General features: G+C 44.3%; 4 protein-coding genes across 4 annotated transcripts; 2 read left to right on the forward strand and 2 right to left on the reverse strand.

Annotated features, from left to right (window-relative positions):
* Positions 1-932: 932 nt before the first annotated feature.
* KVR01_001705 (uncharacterized protein) lies at positions 933-2,629 on the reverse strand. The gene is made up of 3 exons (XM_044789669.1): positions 2,383-2,629; positions 1,961-2,315; positions 933-1,843 (listed from the first exon to the last, which is right to left on the reverse strand). The coding sequence occupies exons 1-3, from the start codon at positions 2,494-2,496 to the stop codon at positions 957-959; spliced, it is 1,356 nt and encodes a 451-aa protein (XP_044649660.1). The 5' UTR covers positions 2,497-2,629; the 3' UTR covers positions 933-956.
* A 674-nt stretch (positions 2,630-3,303) lies between these two features.
* Positions 3,304-5,992, reverse strand: KVR01_001470 (uncharacterized protein). Its single transcript, XM_044785866.1, has 3 exons — positions 5,274-5,992; positions 4,544-5,218; positions 3,304-4,452 (listed from the first exon to the last, which is right to left on the reverse strand). Exons 1-3 carry the CDS (start codon positions 5,720-5,722, stop codon positions 3,423-3,425), a joined length of 2,154 nt encoding a protein of 717 aa, XP_044649425.1. The 5' UTR covers positions 5,723-5,992; the 3' UTR covers positions 3,304-3,422.
* A 679-nt stretch (positions 5,993-6,671) lies between these two features.
* Positions 6,672-9,095, forward strand: KVR01_001569 (uncharacterized protein). Its single transcript, XM_044786459.1, has 3 exons — positions 6,672-7,638; positions 7,695-7,904; positions 7,962-9,095. Exons 1-3 carry the CDS (start codon positions 6,844-6,846, stop codon positions 8,340-8,342), a joined length of 1,386 nt encoding a protein of 461 aa, XP_044649524.1. The 5' UTR covers positions 6,672-6,843; the 3' UTR covers positions 8,343-9,095.
* Positions 9,096-14,178: 5,083 nt separating this feature from the next.
* Positions 14,179-14,655, forward strand: KVR01_001480 (uncharacterized protein; the record flags this gene model as incomplete). The annotated part of the gene is made up of 1 exon (XM_044787758.1): positions 14,179-14,655. The coding sequence occupies one exon, from the start codon at positions 14,179-14,181 to the stop codon at positions 14,653-14,655; it is 477 nt and encodes a 158-aa protein (XP_044649435.1).
* Positions 14,656-17,443: the final 2,788 nt, after the last annotated feature.

A 17,443-nucleotide genomic window follows, 5' to 3' on the forward strand; every position in this document is an offset into this window, starting at 1 on the left:
CCGACTTGTCCTTGACATTCACCTGTTGCGAGGCCTCGCCTCTGGATAGAGAGTATTGTTAGCGCTTGCCCATTTGGTTACGGCTTTCTGCGCTATCAGGATTCGTAGCAACTCAGGATGCGGAAATCCAGTGCTTGAAGCGAGAGCCTGAATTTCCTGTCTTTCGACGTCGCTCGGCACAAGTAGGTAAGCGGCATCACCCATGGATGCTAATTGTTGGCCTGACTGAATTACACCTGGAAATCGGTCCATCCTTGGCCCCAGCTCAATCGCCTTCCGGGATAACACAGCCTCGACTGCCGGGGTAGGAACCTTAGAATGTATGCTCAAACAGTCCGCAGAAACCAGGGACAGATCAGGAGCGAAGGCCTTCTGTGCGACTCACGGGACTAACTGGTATCCGGACGCCTCAATTATAGATAAGAAATACCGCCCATTCGCTCCATGCATCGAATAACCTTTGACTTGAGCCACGATGCAAATCTCTGCGGTATAGTACCTGACTTCTGCTGCCGACCCCTATGCCTGTCTTTTGGCCTCAAATTTCCGAGCGAGTCATTGTGGATACCCAATAGTTATAAATACAGAGGCAGACAACCAATCGGTCAGAGTCGGGACCAAATACATTATTCAATACATTCATGGTCTTGATGTATATGCACTAATAGTAAATACTGGCATTGCTCTGTTCCACACGGCACGAATAAGAACTTCTATAACCAGAGCACCTAACTACAGCGCACAATCTTCGCAAAAATTCTCGCAAACGCAGCTTTGAACATGCAGAAAAAATTGTGCGCACAGCAGGCACAGCCCGATGTTTGCAGTCTTCGAGCCAGCAAACAATAACGATCGGTGCATGTGTAAGATGAGGGTATCTTGAGAACAACCCCTCCGCAAACGCTGATAGATAAGGAAGCATGCATGTATGCAAATCAAGTGACGCAATGCTATTTTCAAGGATAATAACCTCTCTCAACCGAAGGGTTTCTCTGCCCGGTGCCGGATACCGGGACATCGCCCATCTTTAGAGACTCTGGCGCACGGCTCTTGTCACCCAGCTCGACTTCGCTCTCGTTCTGAACCTGAGTGCCGGCCTTTGTACTGAAGAGCGACCAATTGGTACTCTTCTTCCCGGATAGCGCCTTGCTACCCCAGCGCGAGGAGCCCTGAGACGCATAATCGGAGCGCTTAACGGCGGTCGACCCGGCCAGCGCCGACCGCCTGCGCGTCAGCATTGTCCGGATGCCCGGGAGGCTGGTGACGATCATTGAGACGCCGCACTCGAGCCCGGACCAGATCAGCGGCCCTACGTAGTCTCGCGACGGGTTGTACGTGTTGGCGAACTTGACGATAAAGGCGAGGCGGATGCAGCTGGTGAGCAGAATGAAGAAGCCCAGGCTGAACATGATGCCGATATCGATGCGCTGTCGCAGGCCCGTGTTCAGGTTCCAGAGCAGGGGCAGCGGCATGATCAGTATGACAAGGTCCTGTGTGATGCTGAAAGCGGCGGCAGTATATGTCAGGGCGTGCACGTTGAGGCATCGGTGCGGTCCAAATGTGCCCAGCCAGCCCAGCCAGACAAATTCTGTCGGAAGACACTGGAATATTTGCATGAACACGAAGATCACCCCGCTCCCGCCCACCCAAGCCATCACAGCGTAACATGCACACCGGAACTTCTTCTGCGGGAAGATGCGAAGGTAGAAGAAGAGGATAGAGATCTTGGTCAGGACGAGCACCGTGAGGTAGAACGACTCATCAATGTAGAACAGCTTGAGTGCGTATGAGAATACCTCTTCCTCGACCATCCATGTGTCGACGCCGAATCCCAATTGGCCAGCTGCGGTGACGTTGTCAGCTGTGCTGGATCTTCTTTCTTGCTTGCACGAGAGACTTGCTTGTGTTCTGCAGCCGTGGAGTAAGGTCGGGGAAGGAGGGGGGGGACGAGAGAACTAACAGATGTGGCCAACAACTTCGAACACAATAAAGATTGGGAGACAAGCGACCATGATCCAGTCATCGATATCGTACCCGGCGGTGTATCTCCACCTGCTGAATAGCCGTAGGAGTACTGCAGGTATTCCCAACAATTCGATGGCCAATGGGGCCATAAGCTCTGCCTTCTGGGACCGCAAGGGTGTGTTACAAGCATCAGCCTGAACCCTCCCGACTGTGAGAACTTCTGATACGCTGCAAGCTTCCACCAGGCAAGCCTGGGTAACGTCTTTGAGCCGCTGATCTGTACATATGCAAGTGGCGTTGCTGAATGTTTTACATGCTGATGCGGGTATATTCGAAAGGATGCATTGTTGCTGTACGTGACTCCGTCAGCAAGAAGGACCTTTGTTGGTATTTGTAGATGCCCCGATAAAGACTCACGGCACATGTTGGAACATGGGAAAACGCAGTAAGGAATGCAGTCTGGTTCGTCTGCGCCCAGCACGTCCAGAACAGCGTGGTGAGGGCGACGCCCAGTATCGGTCGGAGCCTCATATTCTGAAAACCACCACCAGCTCGAGGGGATGTGGAAAGGATGCGAGCCCGGAGCTGATCAACGTATCGAGTCACAGACTCGAGATCGTCAAGTAGAGAATCAAGTAGAGAACGTAATGATGCTGGAAATGACCGGAACCCCGGCTACTCAAATCACCGCAAAAGACTGCGCTACCTCGCGCGTTTAAATGATCGCGCGCCCCTTTGGAGATGGGCATGCTGCATGGGACCTGCAGCTGGGCATTCTAGCGTCCAGCAGCCAGAAGCCCCTCTAGACGCACCATCGCCAAGACGGGAGTAGACGAACACCATCACATCGCGTTCGTATTGGTGCCCTCGGGCTGCGATCGAGTCTACTAGCGCGCCATGTCAACTTTGGAAAAGACGGATCGCCAGCTAGAGCTTGCGCTCAGACATCCAGATTAGGCCTTTGGCCAAGAAGTCGATGCCACATGGCTTGGGCGAGGTTCCATCCAGTATAGCTCTGCTCCCGGATCGCCGCCCTCGGTGCTTGCAAGAAAGTGACGGCGTCACTTCTGGTCTTGCCGTGTCGCACCGCCCGCCGCGCCCGGAAGTCTCTGAGATGTCCAGCAATCTTCTTCATATTCGTTCTAGCTAGGTCAACGGGTTCTTCCATTTCTTTCCTCCCCAAAGCGTCGGGGCTGAAGTGAATCATGATGAGCCGGAGACCGCCGGTACGACCTACAATTGTTTGAGGTTGCGGCCAAAAAAAGCAAAGGGTAGAGTACGTTATGGGGTTCCCGGACACCCCTAGTACCCGGACAGATGCCGGATTGATGAATGAGCTTTCTCGCATTTGTTGATATTGTTAGTGATTATGATGTTTGATTGGTCTGTCCGGTTACTAGGGGTGTCCGGGAACCCCATAACGTACTCTATTCTAACTGATGTACACAAACATCTCGTTACATGTAGAAGTGTCTACTCTGTGCATGCTTCTTGGCCGATCCAGGCGCCGTGTAATCTATTTCCCCAAAGCTCTCCAAATCCTTCTCAAACCTAGCCTGAATCTTGGTCACTTGCTGTAGCTGCTTGAAGTCAAGCTTGACCTTGTCGAACGCTGCCAGGCTCTCCGCTGCCTTGACAACGTTCTTGATTTGCCGGCCATTCAATTCATGTTCCGCCAGCGTCTCATATTCTTTCTCCGAGATCTCCACTCCACCTGGGACCTTTTTGCAGAAATTCTGCCAGATCTTCCGACGTGATGTGATATCCAGATCTGTATATCTGATGGGTATGTGGATACGGCTCTTGAAAGCGTCATCGAAGGTTGACACGCGGTTGGTCGTCAAGAAGATGATACCAGCGTAGTACTCAAGCACTCGCAAAAACACGCTCACCATTGCGTTCCTGTGCAGATCGTGCAAAGCCCGCTGCTCAAGGAACACGTCTGCCTCGTCAATCAACAAGACCGCCCTCCAGGTGGAGCTCATGTCCATAACCTCGGACAACTGAAGTTCGAGTTGCTCGCTCGTAACCCCCAGGTCTCCAGACGAGACCATAAAGAGGGGGCGCTGGACGTACTCGGCAACGCATTCTGCCGTCAGGGTCTTGCCGACTCCAGGTGGACCATGCAGCACGCAGACAAGACCCTTCCCCTTCCCTTTGACAATGTCATCAAAGCCATCTTGGGTTTCCCCGTCGGGGGACTCGCGCCTCTGGGAGTGCGTCGATACTAAAGCCTGGACCGTCTTCTTTGTAGAAGCATCCAGAACCAGATCCTCGAAGCTGGTCTTATTCCAGTGGATCTCGGTCAGGTTGTCGATAGAGAGCTCAAGGAACTTCTTGGCGTTCATGGAGTAGCCTCTGCACATTGCGTTCGCAAGGAGGCGGTCCTCGTCTTTTAGTTTGCCCTCCTCATGATCCTTCTCGAAGCCATTGACCCAGATCGAGTCGTTTGCGTCCAGCCTGTGATAGGTTTTAACATCAACCATCCTGGTGAACGTGTCGTTAGCAATTGACTGGAGGCAATGTCCAACCCCGAGGCGGGAATGATGCGTGAGAAAGGGGGGGGGTGGCGGCTTACACTCGGCCCGTTGCGTCGAATTTGAGATAATTGCGTGGACATTGCGGGTCCCTCTTGAGGCCAAGTCCGGCATACTGAAGGAAGTGCTGGCCAACGGCGTATTCCTCAAACTTCTTGCCACGCGCAATGAGCGTCTTTTTGACCAAGTGCGCATCCTCAAGCAGGTCCAGAGGCTTCACCTCTTGATCCCTAATGTCACGGATGCCGCCGTACTTTGGGATAAACAGATCCGATCTTCGGACGCCCAGTTTCTCGCCGTCGTAATCGACAAAGTTGGTCTTGAGGTTCAGACCGGGATTCTCCTCCTCATCATCGTCGTACCAGTAATCCACCACGCGGAAGGCCCTATGCTGCTTTTGAACCTGGGCATGAACAATCGTACCCGGCATGAAAATTGTCCAGAGCTTGTCGTAGGCGATGGCCTTGAGATCGCTCGACATGCACTTCTCATAGGCCGCTATCTCGAGCTCAAAGGTGGTCTTGATCCATCCAAGGAGCAGCGTAAGCTGTTGGAGGGATTGGGTGTCTCCGCTCTCCTTGAAGCGTGCAATACCAACGTCCTCCAGCTGTTTTCTGTAGTGAAACAGGGAGTGGTAAGGAGCTTCGATCTGGACATCGTCGACATCTATAGGGTCGGCTGGGTAATTGCCAATCACGTCTTTCAGCAGTTGGCGTCTTTTGCGTGTGTCAGTGGCAAGTGGTCAAGATGGAAAAGGCCGCAATCACTTACAGGGGCTGAGGGTTGACGTATAGGTACGTCTCGTCGAGGTCGCCGTCAGAGTCGTACCGACGAACAACACAGAAGGCAAACAGCTGCCACCAGTCCTTCTTCTCGCCCTTTTCAATGTCCTCCTTCTTCCTCTCGACAAAGTAGGGCTGGTCCTCGTCGTCGAACTTCCTGTCGAGGTGCTTGAACTCTGCTTTCATGGTCTGGTCCTCTGGCTTGTCGTCTTTGTCCTTGTGGTGGTTGGAGCCGTTTCGGGACCCGTCATTGGAATGCAGGCTGAGCTGGGAGTGGTTTGGGAGGCAGAAGAGGGAGCGTAAGTTGGAGGCTGCGCGCCTGGGGAATGACTTGCTAGGGCCTTTGGCGGGGGTGGCGTCAGCAGCAACAGTGGCCGAGGCCTTCTTGTCGTCGGCCATGTCGCTGGAATGAGTGGAGGTGGTGCTTGAAGAGGGCATGTGGGAGTGTGGTCTCGGTGGACGACCTAGGCACCTAGGTGGTTGAAGAAACAGGAGGAGCCAAGCTACGAGTGAGATGAATGAGATTGAAGCTGTTATATGTCATGGGCTGGGTGGGCTTGGCCGGGCTGGCGGCTGGCGGCCGGCGGTTGGCCATGGAGATGCTGTGCCGCCAAGTTGAGTCAACCGGCGGCGCAGACGGTCGACCACGCCCAGGGCTGCTGAGAGCCACAACCAAGGCCGCCCATCCCTTCCCCTCTTTTGTGTTCCTGAGGCCAGATGCCCGTGGTCAGGCCAGGCAGCACAGCAATACTACTAAGTACCTAGGTATGTATGACTGAGAGCAGGCCGGCTTAGGCTTATTGGCTGGGTCAGCCGCAAGTGGTCAACGGGCAGAAGAAACGCTGGTTCTAGGCGGCAGGGCCCCACAGGCGCCGTGCGGGCAAAGGCTGCCTGCAAACAGGCCTGGGCCTGCCACCCGCTTTCTACTACCTACCTACTTAAGTAGGTACCCAAGTACCAAGCAACTACTTAAGTACCTAGGTACTTAAACGGGGACTCCGCCACCGTCTGTCTGTGCCGTCCCGTCTTTCCAACCACGAGAAGTCCTACCCGTCCATGGCTGATGTCCACAGCTCATGTCCACACGCGGGAGTCGGTGGCTGCCTCATCCACGCGGGTCAAGGTGCTTGCTTACTTTCCGAAGGATCAACTTACAATTGCTGATGCGGCCAGTAACGGTCACTAACGGCCAGTAATTGTGGTCTAGTACGATAGACTGCGGGCTAATGTCCTTGGTACATCATTTTCCCCAGCACGCAAGCATATCCCCTACCTGGGTAGGTACCCAGGTACTTAAGTATCCAGGCACTTAGACTAAGTAGGTGTGCCTTCCCCAGGTGGGTACAAACCCAGGCAGCCGCAACCTGCACCCGTCCCACCACCCCCGCGCCCACCCTGCAGACGATTGAGATCGAGTAACGGCAGAGAGCAAGTCCATCAACCCCCCATCCACCTCACCTCACCTCACCTCCCCCGACCGCTTCTTGTACCTAGTCTCCTCCACTGGAAGTCCAGTCTAGCTGAAGCACGCATACGCCACCATCACTCACCTGTTCAATATGGCATCGGACAGCACTACCAGGCAGTATTTTGAGCACTCTTCTGCCCCTCGGCTCAGCACTACCGACGTGATCGCGGCATCTCTCAAGAGACAGTACCCCTCTCTCGAGTGTACAATTATCCACCCATACCTCCCAATTGACCTCCTGGGCTTCGCCTACTCCGGCAATGGGTCCATTGCTCCCATCCCTGACCACCGTGCCGCCACCGTCAAGCTCGATGCCGCCTCCCTTCCCTCGTCTCTGGCCCTGACTGCCTATGTTCCACCGGCGCGGCGTGACGGGACAGGGGCGGTCCTTCACGAGATCCTCTTTGACAAGTTTCTTTACAAGTGGAATGGCCACGAGTACTTGGTCTACATCGTGGACGCCAAGGAGGGCCTGGTCGGTGCCTTCCCCCAGGGACAGCTCACCTTCATCCTCTCCGTCTCGGAACAGCTCACTGAGGGTCTCGTTCTCGCGGCTGGCAAGTGGACCAGCGACCTCCACGACGAGATCTGGGTCTATGACAGCGGCTATTGGGAAAAGAGCAAGGCGCTCTACGACAGTATCCGCAGTGCTTCTTGGGACAGTGTTATTATGGAACCGGAGAGGAAGAAGGCCATCATTGATGACCACATGCGCTTCTTTAACTCGCGTAGTGACTACCAGAAACTCAAGGTACCCTGGAAAAGAGGTCTCATCTACTACGGCCCTCCAGGGAACGGCAAAACGATCAGCATCAAGGCCATGATGAACCAGCTTTATCGTCTCAGAGACCCTATACCGACATTGTACGTCCGGTCTCTTCAGTCAGTAAGAGCCCCGCACATTGTCTCATCATCACCCATATTCGTCTGACTCCCCAGCAGTACATGGGACCCGAGTACTCTATCAAGACCATCTATGACAAAGCGAGATCAATGGCGCCATGCTACCTCATCTTTGAGGACTTGGACACCATAATCACCGACAACGTAAAGAGCTATTTCTTCAACGAAGTAGATGGTCTCAAGTCCAACGATGGTATATTCATGGTGGGCTCCACAAACCACCTAGATCGCCTTGACCCAGGCATTTCCGTGAGTACTTGCCATCCGAGTTCGCTGATACTATTCAACCCCTGACTTTTGATGCAGCAACGCCCCTCTCGCTTCGACCGGAAGTATCTATTCGATAACCCCAACAAAAGGGAGAGGACCATGTACTGCCAATTTTGGCAGAAGAAACTCGAGGACAACGCCGATATTGAGTTTCCGGACCAGCTTTGCGTCGCCATCGCGGACATTACGCACGACTTCAGCTTTGCCTACATGCAGGAGGCATTTGTCGCTGCCCTTCTAGCCATCGCGCAGAGAAAAGGTGACAGGGCCGAATCACTTGATGACGGGTGGATAGATGTTCTAGAAGGAGATAATGGTGGCGGGGATCTGGACGGCAATTTGCTGTGGGATGAGATCCAGAAGCAGGTCGATATCCTCCGGCGCGGGCTTGAAAAGGACGAGCAGTCCCGCCCATAGACACCAACAACAGTGGTGCGTACTTCTTACAATTTCTAGCACTGATTATCCTCCTCCCGATCATGTCAAGCTTCCTAAGGACGCCTCAGATCGAACACATTAGCGACAACTTAGAAGCAGAGATAGTCGTTAAGACGGGCACCGAGCAATCAATGGGTTGATCCTAAAAGATCTTTCTCGTCACTGCCTTGCCGCTTTTGCCTCCAGCCCATACCTTTCTTCCTGCTTGTAGTCACTTGAGACTATCCCACTTAGTCCAACAAACAGGCCAAACACTGAAAAGTACCACCCTCTCCCGACGGCACGAGTGAGTGGATCGAGAATCGCAGCAGATGCCGCACTGAGGACGCAGGCGATGGAAATGTAAAAATCCAGCGTCCAGAATAGACATGTCCCCGGCCAAACATAACGCCACATCTCATGACCTGACCGGAAGCGTAGGACGTGCTGGAGCTGTTTGGAAAGACATCAACTAGCAGGGCGCTTGCCGTGTGACTGAGCAAGGTGGATGCCGCGCAGATAAAGAATTGCATCACAAGGGGTAGGGCTGGATGCACATCGAACGTGACCACCCAGCCGTAACCGATCACCAGTATCACTTCGAATACAACGAAGAACATGATGTGCCGGTACCTTGCATCTTCAATGGGGAAGTCTTTCAGATCTTCCGCCTTCCTGCTGTCAAGGGTGACTCTGGTCTTGCGTGCAACTCTAGCAAAGTTTCTGTCCACGAGCTTACCAGCAACAACACCGCCAATTGTCATTCCAGCCAGGCCTGGCAAAAATATCAATCCAACTTTAAGGTTATTATATAGTTTTACTTCTATTCTATATACATCTAAGGATATATATAGTATCTTTATATAATAATAAATATTTAAAACTTAATATTTAAAAAGAATATAATATTAATAATAATAGTTATAATATAATAAATATTTATAATCTTAACTTTATAATATATAAATAAAATTAAAAATATTATTTTAATAATAATATTAATTAAAATTATAAATAAAAATAATTTATAATTTAATTATTATAAAAAGTTATATAATAAAATTAAGTTTAAAAATAGTTATTATATAAATAAATTATATTAAAAGTTTAATAAAAATTATTCTTTTAAATATATATATATATATATATATACTTTATAATAAAACTTTTATTAAATAAATATTATAACTTTTATTTAAATATATAAATTATTTATATTTTTAATTTTATTATTAAATTAAAATAAATAATTAAAGTTTTAAAAAATAAAATATAATATATTTTTAAAAATTCATTTAATTAAATTTATTAAAAAAACTTTTATAATAACTTTATAATTTATATTTATAATATTATTTATTATTAAAAATACTTTTATATTAATATATTAAGTTATATTTAATTAATTTAAATTAATATTATTAATTAATTTAAATTAATATTATTAATTTATTAAAAATTAAAATTATTATAAATTATAAGTTAATTTTAATATTATTTAATACTATATATAAAATTATTATATAATTTAAATAAATTAATTAAAATAAATAAAAATAAAAAATTAATATTTATTTATTTAATATTTATAATTACTTATTTAATAATTTTTATAAATTTATTTAATATTAACTTTTATATATAAAGTTTATATAAAATTATATATTTAATTAAAGTTTTTAAATTTTAATACTTTTTTAATATACTTTTAATACTTCTTTTAATACTCCTTTTAATATACTTTTTATATACTTTTAACTTTTAATACACCTTTTAATATACCTTTTAAACCCTTTAAACTATATATATTTAAGTATTAATTAAATATTTAAATATTAATTAAATATTAGAAGATTAAAAGTTAAAAAGTAAAAATAAAAATTATACTCTTTTAACTTTATAATATTTTTTAACCTTTTAATATTTTAAACTTTTAATTTTTAATATTTAATTAATATTTAAATATATATAATTTAAAAGTATTAAAAGTATATTAAAAATATATTAAAAGGTATATTAAAAAGGTTTATACTTAAAAGATTAAAAATTAAAAAAGAAAATATATTATAAAATTTTTAATATTAATTTAAAATATATTTATAAATATAAAAGTTATTAAAAAAATATTAAATAAGTTTATAAAAACTATTAAATAAATAAATATTAAAGTTAAATAAATAAATATTAATTTAAAATAAAGTTATTATTTTTTAAAAATATATTTAAATTTTTAATTTTATTTTATAAATAAATATTTATTTAATAAATTTAAGAAATTATTAATTTTATAAATAAAATTATTTAAAAATAATTATTAATTAATTTATTAAATTAAAAATAATTTTAAATAAAATAATTATATTTTATTATTATATATAATATTTAAATTTATAATGTTAATAGTTTATAAATAAAAGAAATTATTAATAATTAAATTTATAATTATATAAAAATAAATTTTTATTTTAAAATAAATTTATTAATATTTAAAATAGTTAATATATTTTAAAAAGTTAAAGAATTATAAATTTAATTTAAAATATATTAAAATCTATAAAACTTTTAAATTTAAACTTAAAAGTTTTAATTTAAAGTTTATATTTATAAAAATAAAAACTTTTATAAATTTTAAAAAAACTTAAATAAAATTATAAATTAAATTAAATTATAATATAACATAATATTAAATAAAAATTAATTAAAAATTATAAAGAAATTATAAAAATATATATAAAGTTATTAAAACTTTATATATAAACTTTAAACTATTAAATAAAATAATTATATAATATAAAGGAAAATTATAATATAATTAAAGTTTTAAAATTATTATAATAATATATTTTAATATATATATAGTTTTATTTTATTTTATATATATTTAAAAATATATATAATACTTTTATATAATAATAAATATTTAAAACTTAATATTTAAAAGAATATAATATTAATAATAATAATTATAATATAATAAATATAAAAATATATAAATATTATATATATATATATATATATATATATATATTAATAAAACTTTTATTAAATAAATATTAAAATTTTTATTTTAAAAATATAATTATTAAATTTAAAAACTTAAAATAAAAATAAATTTATAATATATTATTTTAAAACTTTTATAATAAAATATTAAAACTTTTAAAGAAAGTTTTAAAATAAATTTATAAAAACTTTAAAAAATAATAAATTTATTTTCTTTTAAATTTATATTTTATTATTAATAATTATTAATTCTTTAATAGTATAAAATAATATAATAAAAATAAAAAATAAATTTAAAGTATTTTTATAAAAAGTTTATAAAAATATATATAAACTTTAAAATATTAAAAGAAATTATATAATATAAAGAAAAAATATAATATAATTAAAGTTTATATAAACCTTTATTTAATTTATTAAGTATATCTTTTAGAACACTTATTATATCTTTAAGCTTATATTTATAGCTAAAATAACCCTATCTACTAGGACACTGTCAACTCGATCTCATCTATTGTCTTTCTGTCAACACCGCATCGTGGCACACACCTGGTAGAAACCTTGAACCAGATCCTCCAAGTGTCTTTCCTAACTACCTAGGTAGTCCCATGGCTTTCATCGCCGAGCTTGCTAGAGGCTCCCAGACCTTACAAAAGCTCAACGAGTAATTTCGACATGTGGCCCCAAAACTCCAAATAGTCTCATTTTGCGAGACACGTCCGACCCCAATGGTCAGGAAAGCACAAGCAGTAAGTATATCCACGAAACTCAGATGAAGTAATCCAGAAGAATCATCAGAATTGAAAGTGACTCTGCAGATGGTTTTGGAGAAAGAAAGCTCTGTTCTGGGTTGTCCTGGTGAGGTCTCGAAACCCCTTGATGCAGACCACCATGGAGTCTGCAAGTACTATGGCATTCAAGATCCACGATACATCACTGTACGCAACGTCTTGAAGTCTTTGATTGGGAAGGCGGAACCTACAGGTGAATATATTGCGACCCCCCCCCCCAAGCAAAGAATCTTATCAGTCATCTTCAGGCACTAACCGGCTGGACACTAGCTACCCTAGGGTACTTATCAGGGGGATGGTCACCTGCAGGAGCCTTACTCCGATCTTCATCTCCAAGAATATCTGTCAGTTTCCGGTTCACAAGAAATTGATGACAATGTCTTCCGAGACCGTTGGGTTCCAGGAACTTGTGCTTGGATTCTTGAGCACGAGACATTCCGTGGTTGGATGAAAGATGAGATGAATTCACCACGAATTCTTTCGATTCAGGGCAACGCAGCGACCGGAAAGTCGATTCTTTCGGCCTTCATGAAGTCATCAATCACCTGACCCAAGTCGGCCTATCATGCAGCTACTTCTTTTTGCGCTTCAACGACCCTATCAAGAGAAACCTTAGCATTTTGATTCAGCAAAGTGTCAGACAACGATATCGAGAGACACTATTTTTTGGCAACAGACTAGGTCAAAGAGGATGAACTCCATTTATGGTTCGTCATGTCCGATGGTACTCTACTGTGTCCTCGAAATGGGAATGTCGTCTCTGTGCAATGCGTGCAATTACGTGAATTAGCGAGAACTGGGATACACCTGGATTTGGAGTCTGGAGAATCCAAAACTCATGCGGAACAGAATAGCTCTTATTCTAAGACGGCAGAGATCTATACCAGGACTCCAGTTAGCTTCACTTGCTCCATTGTTTCTCCCACCTCGTACTTGTGAGGGTTTTCTGAAGCTTTGAGGCTTTGAAGAAGACTCTTTTAGTTTGACGGCTTATTGTGGACAACGTTGCTATTTCGGGATTCCTGACAAAGCTGGAACGGCCGGTACATGAAGGTCACAATGCACAATCCTACCCTACCTAGGGTATGTATTATCCACTGTCGAAATAGGTTGACATAAAGAAAGCCGGCCGTGTGAGACATCAAACTGCATGAATATTTAAGCGCCCTGATATTCCGCACTTCCCGAGGTCGTGGATTGTGCCAACTATTTTCCATCTCCAAGTCTCCCTGGCGGAAACTCAACTCGCTAATTTACTCATAATGTGTTTCCACACAGCCACTAGCATCCTGTGCGGGTTCTGTCTGTCTCAGGTTGGGCGTCATATCGAACAAACATACCACCCCCAAATGCAACAGGTACCAGGCCATCAATACAACCGGCTGTCGTCCTGCCTCCATCCACCAGCACCGTATTCCTGCCCCAACGTGGATTGCATCGCAAGCACTCATCTACACAATGCACCTCGCAACCAAGAACAGGCCACGATGCAACAAGGCAGGGCAGATTTGAATTACGCCCCATTCCCCAATGTAAAGGCGATCTCTAAAGATACGGGGGATGAAGCTTGCCATTTAGGGGCATTCAATGAGTACCCCCCACGGCGCGCGCGGTCATCAGCTCGGGTAGGGCCCGAGTGGTTGAAATACAAAGAATGGCGTAAGGTAATCGCGATGCGCGCACGTGGCAGAAATATCCTCGAGATCGCTGCGGCTGTGGACAAGAATGCATCTCTATTACGAGTCTACGTGGACACGTATCTCAAGGAAGATACCAGTACCCAGAAGGTCCTAGGGCCACTGTCCAGTGCAAGTTCAACTGACTCACAGTGGACAGCAGATACTAGTACAGGATCAGATGAGCTTTTCCCCCTTGACGACGAAGTCATAGAACCTGTGTCAGGAGCTCCTGATCCGTCGTTTCTCAGCCGAAGCGAGCAAGAACTTGTTTGGAAAATGTTCCAACTTAATCAGACAGTTCGAAGCATGTCGGAACAACTCAGAAAGGGTCGGCGCAAAATTTCGCAATACATAAACGCCTACATGCGCCCTAGACTGTTAATGTTACAACTTCAAGAGGAAGAGCGCGAAGCCGAGTATCGCCTACCTAGTACGTCCACGTACATCACACCTCTCACTAATCACAAACCTGGTACACCCGATGCTGCTCGCACAGGGAATCACCCCAGACTCCGCCGCGGGCAAAGTCTACATAGCATCGGCGATACGGATTCAGAGTTGGCTGATCCGTTGCTAATCAAACCCACGCCAAACGTCGACAGTCAAGGTCCGAAAGAATCCAATGCACTTGCAACTCCAAAGAGTGCTACCACAGACTCTCTCTTCGGAGACTCACCTGTTGATGGTACAGAAGGTTCACATCTGACTGAAGCCGTTTCGATCCATCAAAAGGAAGGACTGGCCCAACCGACCTCGAATAAGAGGAAGCTTGACGATGCCAATGTGGCAGCCGAACCGCAGCAGGCTGTTAAACGCCTTCGCTGCCTCTCTTTGCCCTGAGCTTTCCAGAATCACATAATGTATGTGCAGACTTAATTTTTTTTTAAAAAAAAAGAAAAGAAAAGAAAAAAGAGAGTCGCTACAGTCTTCCAGCGCGGACTCTATGTAGGTAACATTGAGCATGAAAACAAAAAAGCAATTGAAATTCTATTTTACAAATGTGTAGTTTCATTTTTAATCCGTGTACATCCCGAAGGCGTACGGTCCCTTCACATATTGATAAATGCTCAGAGGCCTGGCGCCTTTTTCCAGTTTTCTTTCTTTTTTTAAAAAAAAGAAGAAGAAGAAAAAAACCTAACACCAACAACGGTGTTAAGAGGACTCTGCCTGAGCACGTGGTCTCAGCCTCGTGCCGCACAGACAACCTCGGAAGGCTAGGAGGCATCGCTCCCGACAGTGGGCTAGCCAACTGAACGAGTTATTCTGCGGGTAGGAGCAGATGAGTTCTTCCCTGAAACAATACCACGAAGCGATTTGTTCATTACTTAAGTATTCTTTCAGTTGTGTCTTGATAAGCAGACTGATCTAGTGTTTTCAGTCGGTTTCTCAAGTTCTGATGGGCCGATCTCGTCGAATCAGGACTTCAGATGGATTTAAGGCGAATGTGGCCCGACACAACTCCGGGTGAAGGGCTAATGTGATGAAGTGTTTCGAGTCCTGCAAACACGCAGCAACCTCTCGGAACGCTCCGTACTTGGACCAGAAAGTGTCTTCCGAAGTCTTCGTAGCATCAGTCCCGATGGAACCGTTAACTATTGTCACAGCACATCCCCTGACAGCGCCCAATTTTGTCTCGCGTTGTCTTGGCTGAACGACGCAATGGCATCAATTCCTCATCTACCTAGGTACTCTCCCTCGGGAGCTCGGTACGATTTCCAGCCTGTCCTCTTGACCCATTTCACAGATCTCTACACATCAAGAGAATCGGTTCCGTATTTTCCTACTTCATCTGAATGTTGCCTTGCCTATTCCTGCATCAGCAGTGCAATACTCGACAACAAACTCTCAGAATTTAGACGAATTCTTACAAATCTATCTACACCTGGTGCGGATCAACTGGTATAGGAAAATCTACCCGAAGCTCTGTGGCGAGAGTACCAAAAGCCATTTGGCCTCGAAGGCTACACATACACACAGTCTTGCCCGTTCAACCTCGGACCAGGACTGATTCACACGATCTACATGATCGAGTTGAGCAGACATGGCGTATGCAACACCAACAACAGCTTTATTACCACGTCAAGTCAACGTGATAATAGGATCCAACCCATCCGCCACTATTTCATCGCTTAGCAGCGCTCTCGTCACAGCTAGCAGTAATATTGCAACACTTTCACAGCAGTCTCAGCAACTCTCCCAGTCAATCCAGCAATTGTCGCAGTCCACACAGGTATTATATCAGTCGATACAGCAATTACAGATACGGTCAGCCCAAGATATCCAAAATGTCCGCAATAGCGCTGCATTCGCAATGGCTAGCATGGTCAGCAGTGCGAACGACGCCATAGCTACAGCCTCAAACAATGCTGCCGTCGCCTTGGCTAGTATTTCGGGAAGTCTCGCTGCAGTAGCTTCGGCAGCGAGGCAATCTGCACTGGCTGAACAAGCAAACGCTAGCGCTGTCAGGGTTAGTCGGGCCTGGACAATTGTACATTGACCTCGGGAGTTCATCACATCGGCTGACTATCCGCAACGTAGGCTCAGGCACAAACACTGGTGATGACAGCTCAGGGGAATGCGATCAGCGTGACACAGACAACCGTCGCGATCGTCGCGTCAATTGCCGGTACTTTCATCCTGTCCCTGGTTGGATTCTTGTTCTTCTTACGGAACCGAAACCGACAGCAACGGAGGCGGATGGCGGAGCTCAAAGGCACTATCAAGAGACCTCTGAGCCCTACCGGAAGCAGTAATATGGTGTGGGATAATAAGGGATGGCCTCGGGCATCAGAGAAGGGGCAGAAACAGCAAGGACGAGATAATACCGGACAGTCGCCTGAGCCACAAGCTATGATTGGGGTCGCGACATCCTCACAACTCGGCAGAGAGACAAAGAGGAGCAGTAATTGGCCACTTTCATCGAGCACAACGAGAGATGCGCAGAAGCCTAGTCGCTCAACGATAGACCCATCTAATATCACCATTATGAAGGTGGGACAAGCGGAGGGCGGTTCGGGTAGCAACCAAGGTACTGGAACAGGATCGGCAAAACAACCAAACCTGTCTTTATTCCCAAAAGTTTCAGAGCCCGGGTCAAAGAAATACCCTCCGACATAGGGAAGATAAGAACCAAGGCCTATAATGAATGAATATTAATAACAATTAGTTTCGTTCTTATTTCATACAAGTCCGAACTTTGAAGCCATACCTAGCAGTTTTATACAGTAGTAAACACTCAAAGATCCGGCATTTAAGAAAAAATACAAAGTCAATAACAGTCATAAGTCTAATGATAAGGCTTAAGTATTATAGCACCGTATGAAGGCGCCATATATGTCCTCGGATGTATATGGAATAGAAGCGAAACCACCTAAGTATTATGGAGCAATATTTATGAGCAATCAAAAAGGTGCGGAGGCATCATCTTCCAAGGCTCCAGGGCTGCTCTATTCTCTCAACACAGGGTTGCATGGGACCGGGAGGACCCTGAATTGATGTCCAACCTACGGATAGTTTAGGTCGTCTGGATACGGGGCTTCAGAATGAGGGGCGTTATCTTGGCCGAGGTATTATAATTTAAAGGTGACACATTCTACCGCTATTAGAACCAACTTATATTAAAGTTTTA

Source organism: Diaporthe batatas, assembly GCF_019321695.1.
Source record: "Diaporthe batatas strain CRI 302-4 chromosome Unknown Contig00002, whole genome shotgun sequence".
In the NCBI taxonomy this organism is placed as follows: Eukaryota; Fungi; Ascomycota; class Sordariomycetes; order Diaporthales; family Diaporthaceae; genus Diaporthe; species Diaporthe batatas.

Excerpts from the sequence above, each read along its gene's own strand:
- KVR01_001705 (XM_044789669.1), bottom strand. The coding sequence starts at position 2,496 with ATGAGGCTCCGACCGATACTGGGCGTCGCCCTCACCACGCTGTTCTGG. Across the intron at positions 2,316-2,382 it reads CCCATGTTCCAACATGTGCC|CAACAATGCATCCTTTCGAA; the intron begins GTGAGTCTTTAT and ends AGTCACGTACAG. Across the intron at positions 1,844-1,960 it reads CGAAGTTGTTGGCCACATCT|CTGGCCAATTGGGATTCGGC; the intron begins GTTAGTTCTCTC and ends ACGTCACCGCAG.
- KVR01_001470 (XM_044785866.1), bottom strand. The coding sequence starts at position 5,722 with ATGCCCTCTTCAAGCACCACCTCCACTCATTCCAGCGACATGGCCGAC. Across the intron at positions 5,219-5,273 it reads TACGTCAACCCTCAGCCCCT|ACGCCAACTGCTGAAAGACG; the intron begins GTAAGTGATTGC and ends CACACGCAAAAG. Across the intron at positions 4,453-4,543 it reads TTCGACGCAACGGGCCGAGT|GATGGTTGATGTTAAAACCT; the intron begins GTAAGCCGCCAC and ends CACGTTCACCAG.
- KVR01_001569 (XM_044786459.1), top strand. The coding sequence starts at position 6,844 with ATGGCATCGGACAGCACTACCAGGCAGTATTTTGAGCACTCTTCTGCC. Across the intron at positions 7,639-7,694 it reads ACGTCCGGTCTCTTCAGTCA|TACATGGGACCCGAGTACTC; the intron begins GTAAGAGCCCCG and ends ACTCCCCAGCAG. Across the intron at positions 7,905-7,961 it reads GCCTTGACCCAGGCATTTCC|CAACGCCCCTCTCGCTTCGA; the intron begins GTGAGTACTTGC and ends CTTTTGATGCAG.